Source organism: Bufo bufo, chromosome 1 (assembly GCF_905171765.1).
Source record: "Bufo bufo chromosome 1, aBufBuf1.1, whole genome shotgun sequence".
NCBI lineage: Eukaryota > Metazoa > Chordata > Amphibia > Anura > Bufonidae > Bufo > Bufo bufo.
The window spans coordinates 770,779,770-770,806,486 of NC_053389.1; the positions used below are offsets into that span (position 1 = coordinate 770,779,770).

A 26,717-nucleotide genomic window follows, 5' to 3' on the forward strand; every position below is an offset into this window, starting at 1 on the left:
TGCTGTGAGTAGTGGAGTGCTGGTGGATGTGTATACAGGTAGTAGTGCTGTGAGTAGTGGAGTGCTGGAGGATGTGTATACAGGTAGTAGTGCTGTGAGTACTGGAGTACTGGAGGATGTGTATACAGGTAGTAGTGCTGTGAGTAGTGGAGTGCTGGTGGATGTGTATACAGGTAGTAGTGCTGTGAGTAGTGGAGTGCTGGTGGATGTGTATACAGGTAGTAGTGCTGTGAGTACTGGAGTACTGGAGGATGTGTATACAGGTAGTAGTGCTGTGAGTACTGGAGTGCTGGTGGATGTGTATACAGGTAGTAGTGCTGTGAGTACTGGAGTGCTGGTGGATGTGTATACAGGTAGTAGTGCTGGTGGATGTGTATACAGGTAGTAATGCTGTGAGTAGTGGAGTGCTGGAGGATGTGTATACAGGTAGTAGTGCTGTGAGTACTGGAGTACTGGAGGATGTGTATACAGGTAGTAGTGCTGTGAGTAGTGGAGTGCAGGAGGATGTGTATACAGGTAGTAGTGCTGTGAGTAGTGGAGTGCTGGAGGATGTATATACAGGTAGTAGTGCTGTGAGTAGTGGAGTGCTGGAGGATGTGTATACAGGTAGTAGTGCTGTGAGTACTGGAGTACTGGTGGATGTGGATACAGGTAGTAGTGCTGTGAGTAGTGGAGTGCTGGTGGATGTGGATACAGGTAGTAGTGCTGTGAGTACTGGAGTACTGGAGGATGTATATACAGGTAGTAGTGCTGTGAGTAGTGGAGTGCTGGAGGATGTGTATACAGGTAGTAGTGCTGTGAGTACTGGAGTACTGGAGGATGTGTATACAGGTAGTAGTGCTGCGAGTAGTGGAGTGCTGGTGGATGTGGATACAGGTAGTAGTGCTGTGAGTAGTGGAGTGCTGGAGGATGTGTATACAGGTAGTAATGCTGTGAGTAGTGGAGTGCTGGTGGATGTGTATACAGGTAGTAGTGCTGTGAGTAGTGGAGTGCTGGAGGATGTATATACAGGTAGTAGTGCTGTGAGTAGTGGAGTGCTGGTGGATGTGTATACAGGTAGTAGTGCTGTGAGTAGTGGAGTGCTGGTGGATGTGTATACAGGTAGTAGTGCTGTGAGTAGTGGAGTGCTGGTGGATGTGTATACAGGTAGTAGTGCTGTGAGTAGTGGAGTGCTGGTGGATGTGTATACAGGTAGTAGTGCTGTGAGTACTGGAGTACTGGAGGATGTGTATACAGGTAGTAGTGCTGTGAGTACTGGAGTGCTGGAGGATGTGTATACAGGTAGTAGTGCTGTGAGTAGTGGAGTGCTGGTGGATGTGGATACAGGTAGTAGTGCTGTGAGTAGTGGAGTGCTGGAGGATGTGTATACAGGTAGTAGTGCTGTGAGTACTGGAGTACTGGAGGATGTGTATACAGGTAGTAGTGCTGTGAGTACTGGAGTGCAGGAGGATGTGTATACAGGTAGTAGTGCTGTGAGTAGTGGAGTGCAGGAGGATGTGTATACAGGTAGTAGTGCTGTGAGTACTGGAGTACTGGAGGATGTGTATACAGGTAGTAGTGCTGTGAGTACTGGAGTACTGGTGGATGTGTATACAGGTAGTAGTGCTGTGAGTAGTGGAGTGCAGGAGGATGTGTATACAGGTAGTAGTGCTGTGAGTACTGGAGTACTGGAGGATGTGTATACAGGTAGTAGTGCTGTGAGTACTGGAGTACTGGTGGATGTGTATACAGGTAGTAGTGCTGTGAGTAGTGGAGTGCTGGTGGATGTGTATACAGGTAGTAGTGCTGTGAGTAGTGGAGTGCTGGTGGATGTGTATACAGGTAGTAGTGCTGTGAGTAGTGGAGTGCAGGAGGATGTGTATACAGGTAGTAGTGCTGTGAGTACTGGAGTGCTGGTGGATGTGTATACAGGTAGTAATGCTGTGAGTAGTGGAGTGCTGGAGGATGTGTATACAGGTAGTAGTGCTGTGAGTAGTGGAGTGCAGGAGGATGTGTATACAGGTAGTAATGCTGTGAGTACTGGAGTGCTGGTGGATGTGGATACAGGTAGTAGTGCTGTGAGTAGTGGAGTGCTGGTGGATGTGTATACAGGTAGTAGTGCTGGTGGATGTGGATACAGGTAGTAGTGCTGTGAGTAGTGGAGTGCTGGTGGATGTGTATACAGGTAGTAGTGCTGTGAGTACTGGAGTACTGGAGGATGTGTATACAGGTAGTAGTGCTGTGAGTACTGGAGTGCTGGAGGATGTGTATACAGGTAGTAGTGCTATTGTGTGTTACCTTTCCGCTAGTCAGCGCTGGCTGGACAGCACCCACAACTGGTAACACCTAGCTCTCTAGGAAAAAAATAACATGAATGGCGCAATGCAGAATTATAAGAAAAGAGGCTCCAAAAGTATCCTTACATGGGGCTTAGAGTTACTTACATAAACAGTACATGTCAGGAGAGGTGACCCTCCTCTTTAAAGAGACGCTTCACCCATGTTGTCACTATAGAGAGAAATTAAAATGCACCTTTTCTATTGTCATTTTCTTTAGTCTTTCAGGCTTTGTGATAAATATTTGTGTGCTGCAGTCCAAATATCCTCAGACTGTTGCTTAGCAACAGAAGGCATGCCTGGCAGGTGACAACCCCAGATCTCCACAATAGGGAGCAACGGGATTTTCTTTGTTTCATTATATGGCGATACATCTATTGCATCAGGTAATTGCTATTTATGCCATTGCATCCTAGTATACTCTGTACATTCGCTCTAAAAGTGTGATGATAGCCATAAAGTTTTATCAACTCACAGGCAAATGGTGTAGTATTAGCTCATATATCCTGCTTTGTAAACGTAAAGGATCGGTAGGCACTGGGCCTCTTTTAAAGGGAACCACAGCGCTGTGCATTGCGTAGTGGCTGTGCTTGGTATTGCAGCTCAATCCCATTCACTTGAAGCTAGAACTTACCGCTGCATTATCTGCCAATCCCTAGGGGTTAGAAAAGCCAGTATCTACAGCTACAGGTGGTACAACCATTATTAATGGACCTTTTCATATGGATTTGGGGGAGCCAGGGTTACAGGTGAGTGAGGAACACCTGCGGCCCTCCAACTGTTGTAAAACTACTACTCCCACCTTGCCCTGCTGTAGGCTGATAGCTGATAGCATGCTGGGAGTTGTAGTTTTGCAACATCTGGAGGGCCGCAGGTTGGGCATCCCTGCCCTACACCTTCGGAGGGGCATAAAAGGCAATACACCCTGAAATATCCTGTGACGCAGAACCGTGGTAAATGAGAAGTGTCGTCCTCAGCCGATGCAGCCTAATGACTGGCGATGATGACCCAAACTCAAATATTGTGCCAAAAAAAAAAAAAAAAACTGAACGTGAGTGCACCATGGAAGTCTGTCCTCAAGTGATTGATGCAGTGAGGGTGCATAGACCTTGGCGGGGAGAACTTCACAACGTAACCCTAATTCTTACATATCTGCAGTACAGCTTTCCAGATAAGAAACATCTTCATGCACGCCAATGTCATGGTTCCCTTCTGCTTCTCTAATTTGCTACGTTTTTTGGAAGCAAAGAGAGACATGGTGTAAGGTAGATGCTTCTTATGGGACCAAACCTTAGGGTTCTGGGACTGTCCCCGCTGAGTGCAGGACTCGTGGTGGCATCACAACATTTAGAGTAAATGAAGTCTTCCCGCAGCCACCCTCTGAAATGGGTCACACACAGAAAGCATGAAATACCTACAGGCTCCCTGGTTACAAGTAGCGAGGGCTCTACTCTGACCCTCACTCATCTACCTACATAGATGAGACGGCTAAGAGGCGCAATAATATAAATTGGAACCAGTCAGGAGATTCCAGGGGCAACACAAAATATCAAGAGGCTCCGAAGTTCCAGACAACTATGCTTGTAAGGGAGCAGGTTGTTTGTTTGTTTTTTTCCTCATTTCTCTGACCCCATTGCTGGGGTGGATACACATCTTCAGTTCCATCCTTCAATGAGCGGTCATAGGGAGAGAGCTGCAGCAGAAAGGACACACCCGTCTGATTTGCCACCTCGAGCAATTGGAACAACGAATGGGCAAATCTCTGGATCCATGTGAGGTACAGGGCTGGTTCTAGATTCATTAGAAAGAGATTGTCAGGTGCTATATGATGTATTTACAGTACTCATGGGATGACCCCTTTAACACCAGAGTTCTGAAGCAACCTCAGTAGTAAATCTACCCCATTATGCCTGCTCCTGATGATGACCAATGGAGCCTAACGGTGAAAACACCCGAGCTGGTCTCTGATTATAGAGATTGTACAGCTTGCTGTAGCATACTACACTTATGCACACAGTCCTATAGGACTACTCGGCTTATTTTTTCAATGTGGCACTGACCAGAACTCCGGGGATATTGGTTCAAAATTGTAAAAATTCTCCACAATTAACTGAGAATGCTAGTTACATTTGATCCCAGAATTTGCCTTCTATTTCAGCACCTGAAGAGTTGCTCTTCCAAGGGCCACAGAATCCTTCTGCAGGGATCTTGTTTACAGCTAGAGGCGTGTAGCTATCTTCTGCATGGCCCGATGTCTTCTCAATTAGCAAAACTGGATACTGAGGGGAAAGGTGTCCCAATAGTAAAAAACCAAAAAACAACCTTTTTTTTTTACCCATAGACCCTGTATTGCCCAACCTGCACCCTTCTGATATCTGTCAGAGATGTGCAAGGCCGGGCTGGTTGTATTGTTCTTATTAATAAGACAATTTATAAATGTTATGCCATATCCCAGTTCTAGGCCATGACATTTGGTGTCATGGAATACCCCTTTAAGGCTACTTTCACATCTGTGCTCTCTGTCCTAAGATATCAATAGTGTGTGTGTGAGGGGGACGCTTCCGTTTTGTCCCCGTTCATTGTCAATGGGGACAAAACTGAACTGAAGGGAACAGAGTGCACCAGAATGCCTTCTGTTCCATTTGGTTGCGTCCCCATCACGGACGGAATAACGCTGCAAGCAGCGTTTTTCTGTCCGCGATGTGGTGCAGACACAATAGAACACTGATCTATCCCCTATTGACTTTCAATGGTTTTAAAGAACAAAGAAGACTGGCACTCGCTATATTAGCTGCTTGACAAAGACTCGTGTTTAAGTCGAAACGCGTCATTTATTCCTCCATGTGCAAATTAAAAGGATAAAGTTGCATCTAATATAGCGAGTGCCGGTCTTCTTTGTTCTTGGATTGATGGGGCGCCGACCCTGGACGCGCGCACCGCTCACCATATACACGGAGTGCCGGGTCATTTTTCTTCTGTGTTTTTCAATGGTTTTAGTGACGGATCTTTCATGGCCATGTTACAGATAATACAACCAGATCAGTTCATAACAGATGCAGACGGTTGTAATATCATGACGGAAGCGTTTTTTGCTGATCCATGGCAGATCCAGCAAAAATGCTGGTGTGAAAGTAGCCTAAGAAGGGTAAATGTAATAAAAGGAATGCGACTGTAAGAGGACAAACATTTCATTTTATTTGAGATGATCTACTGTCCATGAATACACCGAAGCGTCCACAACTATGCTAATCACATAAACTGGAGCACGCTGCATTACAAGTACATCTTTCCTATTAGATAGACCAGGTATCAGCAACCTCCAGCACTCCAGCTGCGGTCAAACTACAACTCCCAGCATGCGTACCTGCTTGGCTGTTCTCGGAACTCACACAGAAGCGAATGAAGTATGCTGGGAGTTGTAGTTTCACAACAGCTGGAGTGCCGGAGGTTGCTGACCCCCGACAGTCCTCACACACATAAGTATACGGGGTAAAACGAGCAGTAGGTTTGTTACACAGTGATCTGCAATATTCAGCAAGGACACAGCAGCAATGATCTGAGCAGAGGTGATCGCTGCTTGGACATTTTAGAGATCCTTTTGTTGGGGATTCTGGACCATAAACAGAGTGCTGGCCACTGGTATCCCTAAGCTGAAGCGCGTCGAGAATGCCTCAGGGTCGAATTTACCTGGAATAAGGAAGATTAATATGAGACACAATGGAGAACTGCTCAGTCCATGCATTACATAGTCAACCATTAACATATGGATGTCATTGAGAGGGTATTCCCTTTCAGCACTCCCCCTGCTTAATGTCCATGTGTTACACAGTCAACAATTAATGTATGGATTTCATTAAGAGGGCATTGATCTTCTTTTTAAAGGGACTGTCTAGCATTACAAAAACATGGCTGCCTTCTTCCAAAAACAGCGCCACATCTGTCCCCAGGATGCAAGTGGAATTGCATCTCAGCCCTATTCACTTCCATGGAGCTGAACAACAATATTAGACACAACCCATGGACCAGCGTTCCTGTGCCATTTGTAAAAGAAACCAGCTACGTTTTTCTAATCCTGGACAGCTTCTATAAAGGGCATCTGTCGGTGGATTTGTACCAATGAAACTGGCTGGCCTTTTGCATGTGCGCTTGGCAGCTGAAGGCATCTGTGTTCGTCCCATGTTCAGATGAGCCCGCATTGCTGAGAAAAATGATGTTTTAATATATGCAAATGAGCCTCTAGGTGCAATAGGGGCGTTACCATTACTCCTAGAGGCTCAGCTCTCTCTGCAACTGCTGCGCCCCCTGCACTTTAATTGATACGACCAGGCAGTGTAAATGTGATCACACGTGGACCTGTCAATCACAGTGCAGAAAGAGCAGAGCCTCTAGGTGTAACGGTAACACCCCCGTTGCTCCTAGAGGCCCATTTGCATAAATTAAAACATCATTTTTCTCAGCAATGCGGGCACATATGAACTTGGGACCAGTTTCATAGCTGCAAATCTGCTGACAGAGGCCCTTTAATGATATTTTAGAAGAGGAAGTGCACTTCATGAACTTCAAACTACTACTTGTTCACTGCAAGAAACGGACGGCAAAACATCCCCTGTGCCGTCATCCCAACCCCTGCTCCCATCACTCCCTTGGTGAGGACTGTGATACTACATAAGCTATAATACGAACCTCATGCTCAAGAGTCTAGGCAAGAACGTCTGGACTCAGCTCTACCTTAGACCCCATGGTCAGTCATTTGCAATGCAGTATGCCTTAAGGTGGAGAAGGGGTTAATAATGTTTCCTCAGATCAGAAAGACAGAGAGGGTGGTGGGGACATTACACTTTTTTTTTTTTGCCATCCCTGCATTTTTTCAGGAAATTCAATTAATATTATGGCAGGAGCACAAGAGATGAATGGGTCTGCACACAGGTGGGCGTTATTAAAAGTGTGGATTGTTGTGTCCCTCCAGGACCCTCCGATAGTTCTGAACATAACTGCCCCGTCACCTCTTTATTATGGGACCAATGCGCAACAACAATAAATCCCCACAATTCCATTTCCTGTCTAGAGATCTCTTAGGTAATGGATGCTGGGGTCCTATTGACACAATCTGCGTGCCCCATCCATACATCTGCACACAAGATCACGGCTCTACACCGACACTGCTGTCCCAAGTCAACCACTGGGAATCAGAAAAGTCTCGACAGTATGAATTCAATTTAGCAGTCATTTATAACCCCTTTTCATGTGGTTAGATGCAGTTACTGAGAAGATAACGTACCACGAGATTCCTCCTCAGATGGCGACAGAGAAGGGAAGGAACCTGGAGGCTGCAGATACAGATGAAATTCATATCTGTGATATCCAGTGCTTGCAGGAGGAGAGGGACCTTTGTAGTCTGGTGAGAAAAAGAGAAGTCTTATAATATAATCCTAATTTTAACTAAAATCACCTTACCTATGTTGATCTATAAAGTTTACAGACCTCAGACCCCCATGGATTCACAAAAGTAGGGGTTGTCAACTCACAAAAACCCCCCCAAAAAAAACAGAACCCCAAATTATGGAGACAAGAAAGTAGCTTGCCATATAGACTCCTACCTCCCTTCACTGGTTTCTCTGGTCCCATTGGGGCTCGTTAATAGGTGCGATTGTGCATTCTCACTCACGTTTTATTGATAAGGAGACCGATTCCTCATGCTTATACCACTATTTAAAAACTAAATTCCAGGGCTTTTGAAGCCTCATCTGGTTACACCTGGCATCACCCCGAACATGACCAGAAATGGACCATTTTGCTTTAAATTCAGATAAAACTCTGCCCTTTATGTGCTCCAGTTGGCAGGGTTGGCGCCTCTGCTATGGCTGCAATTTTTAAAGGGGTTTTCTGAAAGGGTAAAATCTTTCAGAAAAGGGACAAAAAAGGTAAAAAAAAATAGAATAAAAATAATCATTACTCACTTCACCGATCACCCACCACTGCAGTGTTGATGATTACAGGGTCCCTGCTGGTTTTCACTTCCGGGTTCCTTCTCAGCACATAGGAAATGCTGCTCAGCCAATCACTAGCCCCCTTCCCCAATGACCACCCTCAACCAGGGATTGGCTGAGACCAGCAGGTACTCGGTAAATGTCACAAATGGAAGTGGCAGGGGATCGGTGAGTGTAGCTTTTTTTTTTTTTTCTAACCCATTCTGCCCCTTTTCTGAAAACTATTATTGCCAGACAACCCCTTTATATCTCATGCAAGGATTTTTGCAACATGGCACTCTTTTAACAGAAACCTGTAGATGATCAGGTGCTTTATTCCCTAATATGCAACTAAGAGGAGTCAGAATACTATGAAATCACAAATTATAGGGAATTATTCAAACTGTGATTTATTTTAGCTAGCAAGCCTAGAGTAAGTTTATGTGTGCAAGAGGCACTCAGAGAACAAGATGGGTCACTCACTAAAAAATAAAAAGTGCTAGCACCATGAATTGTTTCCAGCAGGAGCCGTTGCCTGTTGCGACCTTTCCGATCGCAGCTTCCAGTTTCCACTGAAAAATAAGAGCTGGAATCCGGCAATTTGCTACTGGCAACTGCTGCACTTTTGCCTTGCACTAGTTTTGATATACAGTATATTTCTGCATAATCTCGCATTCGGTGATTTCATAGTATCAAGATTTACCTGTTACCACCCTTCCTTTAAGACTTTTTCCAGATAGAAGATCCTGTCCCTAAAAAAATAAAAACAAATAGACAACATTGAGACATGAACAATTTGTCTGGATATTGGCTTAAACACAGGGGTTCACAACAGTTTTTGGCCCTCAGACCAGCTTGTACTATTACAGTGATATTCCAGCTAGAGTCTTTTATCACTTATCCATTGGAGACTGGATCTTGCAATTGGTAGGGGGTCCCACCAGTTGAGCCTCCACCAATCTAGTATTTATCACTCTATCCACTGGATACTGGTTCTTTTGATTGGTAGAGGTCCCACCAGTTGACCCTCCACTGATCTAGTATTTATCACTCAATCCACTGGAGACTGGTTCTTTCGATTGGTAGAGGTCCCACCAGATGAGGCCCTACCAATCTAGTATTTATCACTTATCCATTGGAGACTTGTAATTGGTACGGGCCCAGCAATTGAGCCTCCACCAATCTAATATTTGTCACTTATTCAATGGACACTGGTTCTGGCAAGTGGATAGGGTCCCACCAGTTGGGCCTCCGCCGATCTAGCATTTATCATTTATCCACTGGAGACTGGTTCTAGCAATTCATAGAAGTCCCAGCAGTTGAGCAAGTATTTGTCATTCATTGGACACTGGTTCTGCGAGCAGATTGGGTTCTACCAGTTGAGCCTCCACCGATCTAGTATTTATCACTTATCCACTGGAGACTGGTTCTTGAGATCAGTAGGAGTCCCAGCAGTTGAGCCTCCACCGATCTAGTATTTGTCACTTATTCAAAGGGCATTAGTTCTGGCGAGCAGATGGGGTCCCAACAGTTGAGCCTCCACCTATCTAGCATTTATCCACTGGAGACTGGTTCTGGCAAACAGTGGACCATCTCACTGTTGTGGCATCATGTGTGGCTGCAGGTAGCACCATAGCCCTAGCCTAAATTCTGCTTGTGTTACTCCTTCTACCCTCTGGCCCTCATATCACCAAAGCTTAGGGAAATCAGTCTCACAACAAATGAGAGAGGATATAATGCAGTCTGATTCTCTGCAGCTGCTGTAATGCCTGGAGGTAGGGACAGACGTGGACAGTGAGCCCTAACCTAGAACCCAACCCGCTTTCCCTACCTACTTCCAGTACAAGTCCTAGGTAGGTAGACCACAACTGGTCGACAGTCCCTACGCTACTAAGGTGCAGAGACAGACAAACACCAAGAGAGAAAAACAACAAACAGGGATAGTCATAAGAAATTGCGTCAGAACCAGGCTGACAACGCAGTAATAAAACGATAGACAGAGAGTAGTGAAAAGACAAGCAGAGATCAAATACCAGATGGTATGCACAGTACAAATCAAGACAAGCGGGGGTCAAAAGCCAAATGAATCCAAGAACAAGGAACACAGTTAGTGAGCCCAAACAAGACTATAATTGGCAATGGTATATGGCCAAGAAGGAGTTAAAATAGAGCACCGAGCCCCAGGATCAGAACCTGATAGGTCATGACTTGGAGCTCCATTAGTCAGAACACTAGCACACAGAAATAGAGCAGCTGAGCAATCTGCCCACTGTTCATCTCCAGCACACGCCCGCTGCGGGGAGAAACAGAGCACTGCATCCTGTTGCCAAGGACGCTGTCGCGTCACCAGGGGGGCATGGCTTAGCAGAGCGTCTCTACCGGCACAGTCACGCCAAGGCTGGAGATCTTGCTAAACAGCTGCTAAATGCATTCAATGGGACCGATGCTCATGGTGGCATGGTGGGCCACAAACAACCCCAAGGCACCACATTGTACATGGTTGGTTTCGAATATATGGAGCTACAGGTCGCGCATGCACACTGCTGCTCATTCATTTTCTATAGGAGCACAGGATATAGCTGTGCACTGTACTCTCCTATCACCGGCGCTATCCATAGAAAATAAATGGAGAGGGAGAGTGCATACTCAACCTGTCGCTCCATTATCATGGGAAACGGGCCTCTCTGTACTAGTTTTACATGCTGGGAATCCCGAGTACAATCTCTTCAATAAAAGTCTAACCAGACAGGTCTTCCATTTAGGACCCTCATCTATTAGCCAGAGTGAAAAAAATCGGCTGCAAACAGTCTTACCCTCTGGAGGACCCTCAATACCCACACATTTCATGGACAGCCTATCAATTTCAATACAAATTGAGTAATGCTTAATTTCCCCTGTGGTGGAGCAGCAACTAAATGAAATACTTGCTGTTGGTTTTCCCTGGACTATGGATGGTCACTGGAGGTCCCAAGAGAGGGACAACTTGTTAGGTGTCCCTCATGAAAAGCCAATGTCTATAACTGACAATCCCTATAAATATGGACCCAGTGTGCGGACATACCTAATAGCTTTGCTGTGTAGGGGTGCACCACCAATGAGGCCAGGTTAGGCGATCACCTCAGGCAGCACCAGGTAGGGGCAGCCTAAGGGCCATGGGCTGAAGGGAAGGGGTTAGGTTAAAAATTTGCATTGGGAAGGGTGGGATGCCGTTTCAGTTTTCGCCTCAGGCAGCAGAAAGGCTAGGTGCACCCCTGTGCAGGTGAATACTATTTTTCCATGTTATCAGCAGGTTCAATCTGACTCCTCTGAACTCCTCCACAACGCAGCCATATATAATTTTTAACATTTATATATACAACACACGTGGCTTTTTATTTAGTGGTGATTTGAAACAGGTGACAGAAAAAACAAGGTGGAGAAATGGTCAAGAAGAGACAGAAGTAAAAACGAGAGGTTGAAAATAAGACCGGAGAATGGAAAATCAATGAAAACAGAAAAAAAAAGGCAGCATCAGGCAGTAGGTACAGAAGTGTGGGAGAGCCGGGCTGAGGGGGCAGAGGATGCACACGGGGATCCCTGACACTGGCTGTGTGGGTGCACTTGTGGGGAAGCCCCTTGATGAAGGCACATGAAGGTTCTCAATAGTTCACGATCATTTACAGTTAGTGACAACAATACTTTGTGTTTCAGTTCCTAGCCATTATCAAAATTTCTGCTTACTGTTACTGAATGTAAACCTTTACTAAAGATTTTATTTATTTTTTTACTTATTTGAAAGAAGAACAAAGTAACATGACAGACAAAAACTGCACTAGGATATGGCTCCCTGATGTTCTCCAATGCTTTCAGCCAAAAGACCCTCCAAGGGTCAAGAACGAGCTACCCTCTCAATTGAGCTTACAGAGGCAACCCAAGCATCCCACCAAGAGCTTACAACCGGGTGAAAGAAGAATGAAAACCTAGATGGCCTGCCAGACGGAATTATAAATACTTGTGCTGAAGCCTAGGCAGGAGGTCCAGCCTCAACAGGAGTGTGCACAAAAGTGTGAATGAGAAGTGCATGTTTACACAGTAACGTAGTCTGCAAGGCTGAAAAGAATCCCTCTGTCCATCCAGTTCAGACTGTCATCCTGCAAGTTGATCCAGAGGAAGGCAAAAAAAAAAACTGAGGTTGAAGCCAATATTCCTCACTTTAGGGGAAAAAATTCCTTTCAGACTCCAATCAGGCATCAGAATAACTCCCTGGATCAACGACCCTTCTCCAGAAATCTAATAACTATAACCTGTAATATTATTACCCCCCAGAAATACATCCAGGCCCTTCCTGAACTCTTTTAGTGAACTCACCATCACCACCTCCTCAGGCAGAGAGATCCATAGTCTCACTGCTCTTACCGTAAAGAATCCTCTTCTATGTTTATGTACAAACCTTCTTTCCTCTAGATGCAGAGGATGTCCCCTCGTCACAGTCACAGTCCTGGGGATAAATAGATGATGGGAGAGATCTCTGTACTGACCCCTGATATATTTATACATAGTAATTAGATCTCCCCTCAGTCGTCTTTTTTTCTAAAGTGAATAACCCTAATTTTGATACACTTTCAGGGTACTGTAGTCCCTCCCCCCATTCCAGTTATTAGTTTAGTTGCCCTCCTCTGAACCCTCTCCAGCTCTGCTATGTCTGCTTTGTTCACAGGAGCCCAGAACTGTACACAGTACTCCATGTGTGGTCTGACTAGTGATTTGTAAAGTGGTAGGACTATGTTCTCATCACCAGCATCCTTTTTGATGAAACCCATTATCTTATTGGCCTTGGCAGCAGCTGCCGGACACTGGTTTCTACAGCTTAGTTTGCTGTTCACTAAAATTCCTAAGTCCTTTTCCATGTCAGTGTTACCCAGTGTTTTACCAGTTAGTATATACCGGTGACTTTTGTAGTTTCCTTACCCATGTGATTAAGTAGACCCTACTGATCAAGTGGGTTTACCATCCCAATCTTCACCACTCCAAACACCAACTGTGGCTTTGAAACTACCTGACCTCATAGCATCTGGTTACAGCTTGTATTCTAGTCTAGACTTACATTATAAATACTGAAGCCTAAGAGATGACATTTCCCAGCATTCCTTGCTAACCCTTTGTGGAACGAGGAAGACCTACACAATTTTGGGTAGGCTGTTTATTATTACGGCAGATCAGCTAATCTATAGGAGTTGTGTCTGACGACAAGCTTTTTGACAGTTTCAACTACCAGGATTGTGAGGGTAGCTCTGGCGTATAATATAATACAGGCTAAAACTTAGGATCCGTATAAAATAGCGTCACGGTGGGTAAGATAAGGGAAGGAAACAGAACAAGGCAAAGCAAACAAAAACAACTGACTAGGCCCCAAATGCTGGGGAACAAAGGGGTCACCTCCTAGCAATCCCTAAAACACTTTCCCTAAGCTGCTATGCCCATGTGCATATCTGGATGGTAGATATGCACATGTCCACGTACCTAGGACTATAACACACTGAACCAAACCCTCAGCTGTAGGGAAGAGGGAAAGAGACACCCAGCTCCTTCTACAACCGAAGGAGCTAGCGTCATCCTAGAGGCCTAGTCAAAACAGACACAAAAGGGAAAAGGACTTATCTTGAGATGTGTTGGAGCAGACAATCCACCAAACTTCCAGAGCTCACACAAGGCAGAACTATAACCCGCAAAGGCTATAGGGAGAGAGAGGAATAAATAGCCTCACCAATTACCTAACGAACAACACCTGGGAGGAGGTGGGATTCTGCTCAAACCCACAACAAAACAAACTTTCAGATCGAGTCACGTGCAGCAATTCTGACAGATCTCCTCAGAACACCCACAGGGCAGGGAGTAACAGATAGGTATTGTAATTGTGAAATTATTTAAATACGAGAATTATCCCTATTAAACCCGGCACATTACCCGGTAGAGTTATTAAAATGATACCAGTCTTGTGAAAATAAAAAATATGTTTATTCTTATGAGGGATTCAGTGCAACAAATGGCGTGGCCAGCACTGAAAAGCATCAAAGGGGTAGGCCCCATTACTCGGTGCACTGAAGTCCTCATTTGCATAAATAAGAAAGTTTATTTTCTTTGGAATGCCACAACAGATTTTTGACAGGTATCATTTTAAGCAGCAGGATCAATCTTGTAGTACAGGTGAATATAAGAAACTTTGTAATCAATAGTATTAAAGAAAATGCCTCTTTCTCTCCTTACCAGCTCATTTCCTCCTGCCCACCCTTTCCTAAACTAACATTTACTCTGAATTCTTAGCAAAAACAGACCTGAGAGACCAAGACGGGCTGTCACCTCACCAAAGGATCAGATGACAGCTGCACATAGAAGTCTATGGAGAGGGGAAGGGGAAGAGTGAGCAACATTGAGAGAAACACAAAAGCTGCAGGAGCCAATACTAATTGCTGTATCTCACCCCAAGTGCTTTATTGACTAGGGATGAGCGGACTTGTGTTTTCAAGTTCGCCGTACAAGGTTCGGATAATCTAAGAATTCTGTTATGGATTCCGCTACCACGGACCATAAGTTATAGTAGTGGGTTCCGTAATGGTATTCTTAGATAACCCAAACCTTGTACGCCGAACGTGAAAACACAAGTTCGCTCATCCCCATTATTGACCCCACTACTTTTCTATAATGTCTTCTATGGTGGAGTGAATGAGAGAGAGTTAGGAAGCAGAATCTCCTGTTTTCTCCATGTGCAGTCTATGGGAGACATCATAACAGCTCAGAGAAAACTGAGAATTACAGACAGAACCCACAGAGAGGAAACTGCTCAAACATGCCAGATACTTCTAATGTAGATTAATTCTATATATGAATTGATAATGGAGTTTGAGCCGTGCATACCTTTTTACACCAGCGCTATTACAGCTGCCATACATTTTGTTAAGGGGTTACAGGACTTTTAATCGATTTCTTTAGCAGATATCGAATGCTGAATTCGCCCCCTTCAATGCAGAGAGGGAAAATCCACCACAAATCTGCAGGGTCTCTGCAAATTCGCAACCAAATCCGCAGGATGATCTGTGTCAGATTGTTCCACTGCCTGCAGACCTACCCTAGGCATGGTCATGAAGTGGTTAAATTTAACAGAGGGTATAAAGAATAAAGTCTACAGCGCCGAGTGTCAAGACAGATTCTTCTGCACATATTCTAATGTTAGCTGCAGAGATCCGGCTGTATGTAACAATGGATCCAGCTGTCTCCTCATCACAAGGCTCAGCTGGCTGCAGCGGGTTATTAAAGTGCAGGCTGCATAGGGCAGAGTGTAATAATGATGAGCTGGATCTTGGGGAAGCTCTTTCAGGCTCCCACTCCCAGGCCACGTGTGACAAGGAATCTCCCACTCAAGACACGTAAGCGAAACAGGAGGAAGACCAGGCGTGGGAGACGGGAAAAGTGGAAAGCTGAATACAGGGGAGAGAGTGAGGAGAGGCAGGGAGAGGACCACGGAGAGCTGGAGAATGCGATGGGTGAAGAGAGGGAGGCAGAACAAAGTCCTGCAAAACAGATGCCAACCTGACCATATCAGTTATTAAAACCATCCACCGTAATGCTCAAACTCACTAATGACTACTTTCAGACCTCCATTACCCTCGGAGGCGCTCCCCACTCTCCACATCACTTATCCTGATGGTTCCCTTGGTAACTGCAGCGAGTTCGGCTTTTGGGATGAGTCAGGTTGGTGCTGTGAGATTTGCTCCTGCATATGGGACAGGACTATTCTGTATCATCATCATCATCATCATCCCAGATATCTAGCATATGTCCAGAAAGGAGCCTGCAGAGATCGCATAGCTACTCCGAGATAGTATGGTTGTGTATAGCTTTTCTATAATGCACCCATGTACTATAGCATATTACGGCAGATTATGCAGAACCTCTTTTTACAAGGGAACAAGCTCTGATCACCATCTAAAAAGGGACATGAAAGGTCCTGTAAGAGGAGGAGAGAAAACCAGTTCAGCATTGGGACCCAATATATCATAGCACAGTATGGGGGGCGGGGGGGGGGGATTTCGTTATCTCTTATAATACTGCTGCAGTCTTCCAATGAACCACAGTTAAATTGTTAATGAATATTGAAGGGATTCTCTGAGTTTTACGCATTGATGACTTATCCTTGTGTCATCGATATAAGATCAGCGGGGGTCCGACACCTGGCACCCCCACCGATCAGCTGTTTCGCAGTAGCTCCGATACTGGAAACAGGCATCGGAACTACACATCTCCATCCACTGTATAGTGGCCGTGGCTGGTTACTGCAGTGCTGCTCTCATTCACTCTTCAAAAGTTTGTACCGCAAGTGAGGTATAAATTAAAAGTTCCAGCAACAAATACCACCATATAGTGCCCAAGCTCAATGGCTGGTATATAGTGCCATCCACAACTCCTCCAGTTTACATCAGCCTTTGTCATAAATTGTGTCACAAGTGATAATATACTTTTCAAATTTGTGACTTTTATGTCATTAATTTACTTCTCATAAAATGCTGCGGAGTTCAGAAAGTTCAAAATGCGCTAAATTTAATAAGAGGCTTCGACCTGTTCTGTACTTCCCTCTTGTAACCCTTCTTTACTTCCGTAGCCACCCCCGTTCCACTTATAGTGTTTGTGAAATTTTAAAATCCAATGAAATGGTTAAAAAAAATTTTTTTTAAAGTGTCACTGGGGGTCATTTACACCAGTCTTTTTCTCCCCCTTTGCCGGCCATAGATGCGCCTAATTTATGAATAGGCGTGCACCTCGTGATAAATAAGGTGCACCTTCAGCAGTCCGTACACCTGGCAGAAAAACGAGACCAGTCCCTGGCTGGAGTAGTTTTTCGCCAACATTTACACCTATTTCCACACGTAAACATTGGTAAATTTGTCAGGCTGAAGTCCCTTCTCCAAGCACAGCCCCGCCACATCGATGTGTGTCCTGTGCTTAAAAAAAAATTGTAAAAATAGTTATGCACATGGGAAGGAATAATGCAAGTCACCCGTACATACTAAATGGTAAAACACTCGGTAACACTGACATGGAAAAGGATCTAGGAATTTTAATAAACAGCAAACTAAGCTGCAAAAAACAGTGTCAGGCAGCTGCTGCCAAGGCCAATAAGATAATGGGTTGCATCAGAAGGGGCATAGATGCCCGTGATGAGAACATACTCCTACTACTTTACAAATCAGTAGTCAGACCACACATGGAGTACTGTGTACAGTTCTGGGCTCCTGTAAACAAGGCAGAGATAGCAGAGCTGGAGAGGGTCCAGAGGAGGGCAACTAAAGTAATAACTGGAATGGGGCAACTACAGTACCCTGAAAGATTATCAAAATTAGGGTTATTCACTTTAGAAAAAAGACGACTGAGGGGAGATCTAATTACTATGTATAAATATATCAGGGGTCAGTACAGAGATCTATCCCATCATCTATTTATCCCCAGGACTGTGACGAGGGGACATCCTCTGCGTCTGGAGTAAAGAAGGTTTGTACACAAACATAGAAGAGGATTCTTTACGGTAAGAGCAGTGAGACTATGGAACTCTCTGCCTGAGGAGGTGGTGATGGTGAGTACAATAAAGGAATTCAAGAGGGGCCTGGATGTATTTCTGGAGCGTAATAATATTACAGGCTATAGCTACTAGAGAGGGGTCGTTGATCCAGGGAGTTATTCTGATTGCCTGATTGGAGTCGGGAAGGAATTTTTTATTCCCCTAAAGTGGGGAAAATTGGCTTCTACCTCACAGGTTTTTTTTTGCCTTCCTCTGGATCAACTTGCAGGATGACAGGCCGAACTGGATGGACAAATGTCTTTTTTCGGCCTTATGTACTATGTTACTACAAAAAGGGAGTTGTGCAATATTTTTGTGTAAAAACGATCATAAATGACCCCGATAAATTTGGAGCAAACTACGATCCAACTACCTAAAAACGGTGGTCTTAGTAAATATGGGCTTATGGCTCCCATACAGTCTGAGCCAGTGCCCTCAAAAAGTGCTAGCCATGGAGATCCCTATATAGTGCCATATGAATATGACCCCATACAATGCCAGCTCATGCACCCCAAGAGTGCTAGTCAGGGTGCCCCCAAATATAAAAGTTGCTTATACTTTGCTCCACTCCCTTGGACCTACTCTCCTCTACCCAGTTCAAAGGGAGATCTTCCCACAGGATTCATTTAGATCACACGAGGATGCATGGCAATAGAAGCAGTCCATGACACTCTAAAGCTCTCCTATACATGCACATCAATGGGCTGAGTCCACCATATCTTGTATCCGCCGATTTTGCTGTAAAAAAGGTTAAAATGAGAACAGGTTGATACATTTTCACAGGAATGGGTGGCCGCGGACCTGCACTCCACCACTGTCTGTCTGGGATGGAAGATGCAATCATATGGAATCGGTAGGGTGTGTAAGAGTAAGCACCAACCTAAACCGCTGTAGGTGGTATGGACGGCACAGTCTGATTGGCATGTATGCGCAGAAAACAACTGACAGATGTACAAGTATATTTTAGTGTGGGAAGAAAATGAAAACCAGCAAAACGTGGGCTGAAATACATGCAGACGTGGCCCTGGTCAGAATCACACCCCTGGGATTTTGCATGTCCAGTCATAGCAGAAAACTTCCTCCCTGCTGTTCTGCTGACTAATACACAGATAACGGAATTACTGGTTTTAGTTAAACTTTATGTAATATATAATGAAGGCATGCCTGAGGGCTACGTCAGTGCCTCTGCAATGAAAAATAAAGCAACCCTGTAAATAGTTCTTATTAAAAATATCCTATTGTTTCTTGTTTATAGCTGCTATGCAGACCTATGCGTCTCCATAGTAACAGACAACAAATAAACCCTGTGAAGTCTGATCCTGCACCCATACTCCCTTCCTTTGCTCCCTGTTTCTTCTTAAAAGGGGTTGACCCATCGTGGCTTTTCATGACTGAAATGGGAATAACCCCAGTAAGCCACGGCCATGGGAGGTGGAGTTCACAGCAAACAGTGTAGATTGCTGTGCTACGCCATCCGTGCTATGGGAGTTACGGAAACAGTGATGCACCAGCTGCCCGGATGTGTCCATAATTCTGGCCACCCTTTGCCAGCACTTACTGTGGATTACTCAACCATGAAAAGTCACGATGGGACAACCCCTTTAACAGCTGGTATATTAGCAGGAAGTTTGGGAAAGTTAGAAGGGAGCATGACGAGGATCAGACTTTTGTGGTCTGTTACCATGGAGATGTATGTCTCCATAGCAGCTGTAGACAGAAAATGGTAGGGAATTTTTAATGAAGACTTTTTTCCAAACTTTCTTGATTTTTTTAAATTTATTTATGCACTGGAGCAATAAAAAAAAAAAAAGCTGTGAAGGTGTTCATAGCAGGACATAATATTTGCACATCATATTTCACTAGAGGGGATATGCAACAACTGGGACTCCCATTATTGCTTTTCTCAAGGGAAAACAAAGGATCCAGACTGGGGCACAGAAAAATGATTTGTCTTGCTACACTCACTACCTAGTGGCAACTACCAAAGGGAGCAATGCCAGTTCAAAAACAGTGAGGTGGGATCTTCATGGGTGGAGTGCCGTGGTGCGGCAGCCGCACACAAGCCTTGGATCACCGGCTACACTGCCAAGCATTAGCTGGTGGGATTTTAAAGCACGGTGCCATCGGATGCTAAAGAGAAGAAAATGTTTAAACCTCTAAGACTGTATATGTATGATGCATGGTCACGGGCTTTAACCATGTGGTATTGTAAATGAGTGACTTTAAAAAGGCAGGAGAAAGTCATACATCCGGCTTTAGAACAAGAGTACACAACCCGCAGGAACTATGTCACTTCCTGTGTTGGACCCAGTGATCAGGCTTGGTGTCTTAGTCCTGAGCAGAGCTGCTAGTTTTGGCAGACCCTAATCAGCTCTATGTATAATACTCCCACAGGGCGCTGTTTTCCCCTGTAACTGGGGCTGCTTCGGATGCAGTTACAGTGGAAATAGTGAGAAAAAAAACTCAGTTTTTCCAGAGGTCTTTAAATTACCTTTAAAAGTAAAAAAAAATTATAATAAAACATCATAAAATACAAATGAAAAAAACAAAAAAACAAAAACAAATTTCAATTTCTCCCAGAGTTCTATAAATGACCTCTTGAAGGACATTTTATGTGGCAAAAATATATATGTATATAAAAAAAAAAGCTAAAATAAAAACAAAAACAAAATGCAAATAAAAGAAAGAAAAAAAAAAAAGTGTGAGTGACCCCCCAGAGATCTTTTAATTACATCTTGGGGGGGACATATTATGTGGGAAAAATATATATATAAAAAAAAAACTAAAAAAAAACATCCATGCCAAAACTGTCGCCATTATCACCCCGTTCATGTGAAACTATAGATGTATATCAAAACAATTGACACAAAATAAAGAACTAATTTTAATAGTTTATTTTGGTCAGTTTGCATACAAGAATAAGCAGCTAAAAATAAAATAAAAAAAAGAATAAAAAAAAAAGACTAATGCCCCTTGCAGACGAGCGTTTCTCCCGCAGCGAGTCCGCATCGCAGCACCCGACCTGACCTCCCAGAACTACCGGGATTCACATAGCATTATATTGATTTATGATGCTATGTAACCCTTACAGTTCTGGAATGTATCAGGTGTGTATAATTATTAGGCAACTTTCCTTTGGCAAAATGGGTCAAAAGAAGGACTTGACAGGCTCAGAAAAGTCAAAAATAGTGAGATATCTTGCAGAGGGATGCAGCACTCTTAAAATTGCAAAGCTTCTGAAGCGTGATCATCGAACAATCAAGCGTTTCATTCAAAATAGTCAACAGGGTCGCAAGAAGCGTGTGGAAAAACCAAGGCGCAAAATAACTGCCCATGAACTGAGAAAAGTCAAGCGTGCAGCTGCCAAGATGCCACTTGCCACCAGTTTGGCCATATTTCAGAGCTGCAACATCACTGGAGTGCCCAAAAGCACAAGGTGTGCAATACTCAGAGACATGGCCAAGGTAAGAAAGGCTGAAAGACGACCACCGCTGAACAAGACACACAAGCTGAAACGTCAAGACTGGGCCAAGAAATATCTCAAGACTGATTTTTCTAAGGTTTTATGGACTGATGAAATGAGAGTGAGTCTTGATGGGCCAGATGGATGGGCCCGTGTCTGGATTGGTAAAGGGCAGAGAGCTCCAGTCCGACTCAGACGCCAGCAAGGTGGAGGTGGAGTACTGGTTTGGGCTGGTATCATCAAATATGAGCTTGTGGGGCCTTTTCGGGTTGAGGATGGAGTCAAGCTCAACTCCCAGTCCTACTGCCAGTTTCTGGAAGACACCTTCTTCAAGCAGTGGTACAGGAAGAAGTCTGCATCCTTCAAGAAAAACATGATTTTCATGCAGGACAATGCTCCATCACACGCGTCCAAGTACTCCACAGCGTGGCTGGCAAGAAAGGGTATAAAAGAAGAAAATCTAATGACATGGCCTCCTTGTTCACCTGATCTGAACCCCATTGAGAACCTGTGGTCCATCATCAAATGTGAGATTTACAAGGAGGGAAAACAGTACACCTCTCTGAACAGTGTCTAGGAGGCTGTGGTTGCTGCTGCACGCAATGTTGATGGTGAACAGATCAAAACACTGACAGAATCCATGGATGGCAGGTTTTTGAGTGTCCTTGCAAAGAAAGGTGGCTATATTGGTCACTGATTTGTTTTTGTTTTGTTTTTGAATGTCAGAAGTGTATATTTGTGAATGTTGAGATGTTATATTGATTTCACTGGTAAAAATAAATAATTGAAATGGGTATATATTTGTTTTTTGTTAAGTTGCCTAATAATTATGCACAGTAATAGTCACCTGCACACACAGATATCCCCCTAAAATAGCTAAAACTAAAAACAAACTAAAAACTACTTCCAAAAATATTCAGCTTTGATATTAATGAGTTTTTTGGGTTCATTGAGAACATGGTTGTTGTTCAATAATAAAATTAATCCTCAAAAATACAACTTGCCTAATAATTCTGCACTCCCTGTACATTCCAGAACTGTAAGGGTTACATAGCATCATAAATCAATATAATGCTATGTGACCCGCAAGCAGCGCTGGGAGTTCAGGCCGGGGGCTGCGTTGCGGACTAGCTGCGGGAGGAACGCTCATCTGCAAGGGGCCTTAGGGGGAGATTTTTCTAACTGGTGTAAAACTGGCTTAGTTGCCCATAGCAACTAATCAGATTCCACCTATTATTTTTCAGAGCTCCTTTGGAAAATGAAAGGAGGAATCTGATTGGTTGCTATGGGCAACTAAGCCAGTTCTACTTTACATCAGTTTAATAAATCTCCCCCTAAGTGTTAAAAAATAAAAATATAAAAGCCCTATGCTTCACAAAAAAAAAAAAAAAAAAAAAAAAACAGTGCAAAAATGATTTTGGTAGTCCAACAAATAAAGTTACAATTGTTAAACTACCACATGCACTAAATCACGAAAAAGTGTCTGTTCATTAAGGCCTTTTTGGGCCTGTCATTAAAGTGTTAACCAATGAGCACTTTCCCTGCTAGGCCTCAAGCATGGGCAACATCCATGCAGATTCCGCAGGTGGATCCAGACCCCTTCAACTTGAATGGGTCCGTGATCCGTCCGAACTGAAAACAAAAAGAGATAATTACTCTTACCGGTAATTGGTTTTCCAATAGCCTCCACAACGGCACTCACAGGAGGAGGGTGTCCCCGCCCCCAGGAGTGGAAACAACGTAGAAGCCCAAGATTTAAAAGGCCTCCTCCCCTTACCTATTCAGTCAATAAGAGAGGACACGGAAGTGATGCAAGAAAAAATAATGTATTAACCAAAAACAATTACATCATTATATAACAACAAAAAATAAAAAGGGAGGGAAAAAACCAATTACCGGTAAGAGTAATTATCTCTTTTCCCTGGCGCCTCCACAACGGCACTCACAGGAGGATTGACAGAGTAGTCTTTCTAGGGGAAGGGGGGGGGGGACAGCAGCTGAAAGAACTCTACGGCCAAAGGACAATTCTTGTTATGGATATTTAACTTATAATTAAAGAAAGTCATAGGGTCGGGCCATGTGGCTGCCTTGCAAATTCGATCCAATGAGACGGATGCAGATTCCGCCCACGAGGATGATATCGCTCTAGTAGAGAGTGAGCCCTTCTACTGGCTGGAGGAACAAGAACCTTTTGAATATAGGCAGAGTTAGATACTTTTCTTATCAATCTTGCAGTGGAGGATTTGCTGGCTGCTCGTCTTTTGTTAGGACCCTGGTACTGGAGGAAGAGTTGATCAGATCGCCTGAAGGTACTGGTAGCATCAAGGTAGGATAAAACGCTTCTTCTGACGTCCAGATTATGGTACTTTTTTTCTTTTTCTGAGGATGGAGATGAGCAGAAGGAAGGGAATGAGACCTCTTGTTCGCAGTGAAACCTGGAAATGACCTTTAGAAGAAAAGAAGGGGAGTGTCTGAGTACTATGCGATCTTCTAGAACTACCAGATATGGAGGTTTGCAGGAAAAAGCTTGTATCTCCCCCACTCTTCTGGCAGCTGTAATAGCGACTAGAAAAACTTCAAGGTGAGAAGTTTAAAGAGAAAGTTTTTCAACAGGTTCAAACGGAGGTTCCATCAGGACTGAAAGAACCAGGTTAAGATCCCAAGGTGGAACGATCGACCGGGAGATGGGCATACTTCTTATAGCACCTTTCAAAAAGTGTTAAATTTATGGAGAATCAGCAAGCTTTATGTCTAAAAACGCGCTTAAAGAGGACCTTTCACCGATTCTTACCCTATGAACTAACTATACAGATATGTAGAGCGGCGCCCGGGGATCTCACTGCACTTACTATTATCCCCGGGCGCCGCTCCGTTCTCCTGCTATGCCCTCCGGTATCTCCGCTCACTAAGTTATAGTAGGCGGAGATACCAGTCCCTAAGTTATGGTAGGCGGAGTCTGCCCTAGCGCTGGCCAATCGCAGCGCAGAGCTCACAGCCTGGGAGGTTATTTTCTCCCAGGCTGTGAGCTCTGCAATGCGATTGGCCAGCGCTAGGGCAGACTCCGCCTACCCTAACTTAGGGAACGGAGATACCGGAGGACATAGCAGGAGAACGGAGCGGCGCCCGGGGATAATAGTAAGTGCAGAGAGATCCCCGGGCGCCGCTCTACATGGCTGTATACTTAGTTCATAGGGTAAGAATCGGTGAAAGGTCCTCTTTAAGGCTGATACCTGTTGCAGGTCGTAGGCCTTTATCTAGTCCTTCCTGTAAAAAAAAAAAGTAGAATTTTTGGAATTTCTGAGGAAACCACATTACCAGAGAAGGATAGGAAAGCATTCCAGGTTCTTAGGTAGATTTTTGATGTTATGGGTTTTCGACTTAACATTAATGTGGAGATTACGGCGTCAGATAGGCCTTTCTTTTTTAAAGTGAGGCTTTCAGTCTCCAGGCAGTCAAATTTAGTTGGCTTACTTTGGGATGATGTATCTGCCCTTGGTGGAGAAGGTCTGGTGATGATGGGAGAGTCCAGAATATTCCTGCCGATAGAAACATAGAATGTGTCGGCAGATAAGAACCATTTGGCCCATCTAGTCTGCCCAATATACTGAATACTATGGATAGCCCCCGGCCCTTATCTTATATGAAGAATGGCCTTATGCCTATCCCATGCATGCTTAAACCCCTTCACTGTATTTGCAGCTACCACTTCTGCAGGAAGGCTATTCCATGCATCCACTACTCTCTCAGTAAAGTCTGAGATAGTCTGAGTAGGAGTGGAAACCACAATCTTCTTGGCCAAAGGGGAGCAATTAATATTACCTCGGCCATTTCCTCCTCTATTTTCATCTGTGACTTTGGGATCAAACTGAAGGAAGCGAATACATAAAGAAGGGACTTCGGCCATGGCTGAAAAAGCGCATCCACCCATAGTGGCTGATCCCGTCTGTTGTTTTTCGTGCCAAAAAGGTCTAAGTCTGGAACTTCCCATCTTTTGCAGATCTGTTGAAAAATCTAGTGATTCAAAGACCATTCTCCTTCTTTTAATGTCTGGCGACTGAGGAAATCGGCTATTGTATTTTCTTCTCCTCTGACATGTATTGCCGATAGAGATGTGAGGTTTTTCTCTGCCCAAAGAAAGATGTCTCTTGCCACAGCTGCTAATGAACGACTTCTGGTTCCTCCCTGCTTGTTTAAATAGGCGACTGCCGTGGTATTGTCTGAGAATACCTTTCTGTCTTTTGGAGATGAAGGAGTATGAAGGGAGACGATGACATGATAAATGGCTGTAAGTTCCCTTAGGTTGGATGAAGTGTCTTTCATGTCTTCTCCCCAAGTACCTTGAACTATTCTCCCTGACCTGAGGGCATCTGTGGTGACAATCATCTGTCTTTCTTGACGCCAATACACCCCCGTCTGCAGATTTTTTTGTATTCTCCACCACATCAGGGATTTCTTTACTGACCTGGGAATGAAGACACGTTTGTCCAGCATAGAGTTGGTGCCGTCCCAGGAGGATAGAAGGAACGATTGGAGGATCCTGGTGTGGCTTTTGGCCCATCTGACTGACGGGATTGTGGCCGTCAGGAGACCCAGGATGGTCATAATGTTTCTTATGGAGGAGGTCTTCTGGCTGCAGAATTAAGAAACTTTATGAAGTAGACATTTCTGTTTTTGTAGGGGAAGAAAAGACATCAGATGACCGGAGTCTAGGAGTACTCCCAAAAAGATTTTTCTCTGGTCTGGAACCAAGTCTGATTTCCTGAAATTTATCACCCAACTCAAGGTGGTGAAACATCTTTGGATTTGGGAAAGGTGGGACTGTAGGATTTCCTGTGATGGTGAGGCAATCAGGAAGTCGTCCAAATATGGGATGATTTGGATCCCCTGTAAGTGTAGGTATTTTGTTACCTCCGACGTAATTTTTGAGAATACTCTCGTGGCAGCCGAATGGGAGGGCTGTGAATTGGAAATGGCATATTTGATCCTTTATGAAGACAGCGATTCTCAGAAATTTTTGGTAGTGGTAGTATATTGGGACGTGATAGTATGCATCCTGAAGATCTATGGTCGCCATAAAGCAGTCCTGTGGTAGAACGTTTATTGTTGATTTTATTGATTTCATCTTGAATCTTTTGTAGATGATGGACTTGTTTAAAGACTTTAAATTTATTATTAAACAGAATGATCCATTCGGTTTTTGTATAAGAAATACTGTAGAATAATACCCTTTTCCCTGTTGATCTTTTGGAACTGGCTGGATTACATTTTTGTGTACCAGGGATAGTAACTCTGATTCCAGACAGGCTTGCTTTATCTTCTGAGGCAATTTTGTGTTTAACAATAATCGGTCTGGGGGATAAGATAGAAACTCTAGTTTTAGGCCTTGT

The 26,717-nt window shown here is 44.2% G+C and overlaps 1 protein-coding gene across 1 annotated transcript in view; it reads right to left on the reverse strand.

Moving 5' to 3' along the window:
• Positions 1-5,495: 5,495 nt before the first annotated feature.
• Positions 5,496-26,717, reverse strand: part of PEBP4 (phosphatidylethanolamine binding protein 4) — an 81,540-nt gene continuing 60,318 nt past the window's right edge. Inside the window, exons 5-7 of the mRNA XM_040414795.1 lie at positions 8,985-9,033; positions 7,594-7,710; positions 5,496-6,002 (exon numbers count right to left, since the gene is read on the reverse strand). Of these exons, the coding sequence (XP_040270729.1) occupies positions 5,902-6,002; positions 7,594-7,710; positions 8,985-9,033 (267 nt within the window). The 3' untranslated portion in view covers positions 5,496-5,901. The remainder of the gene's footprint in view (positions 6,003-7,593; positions 7,711-8,984; positions 9,034-26,717) is intronic.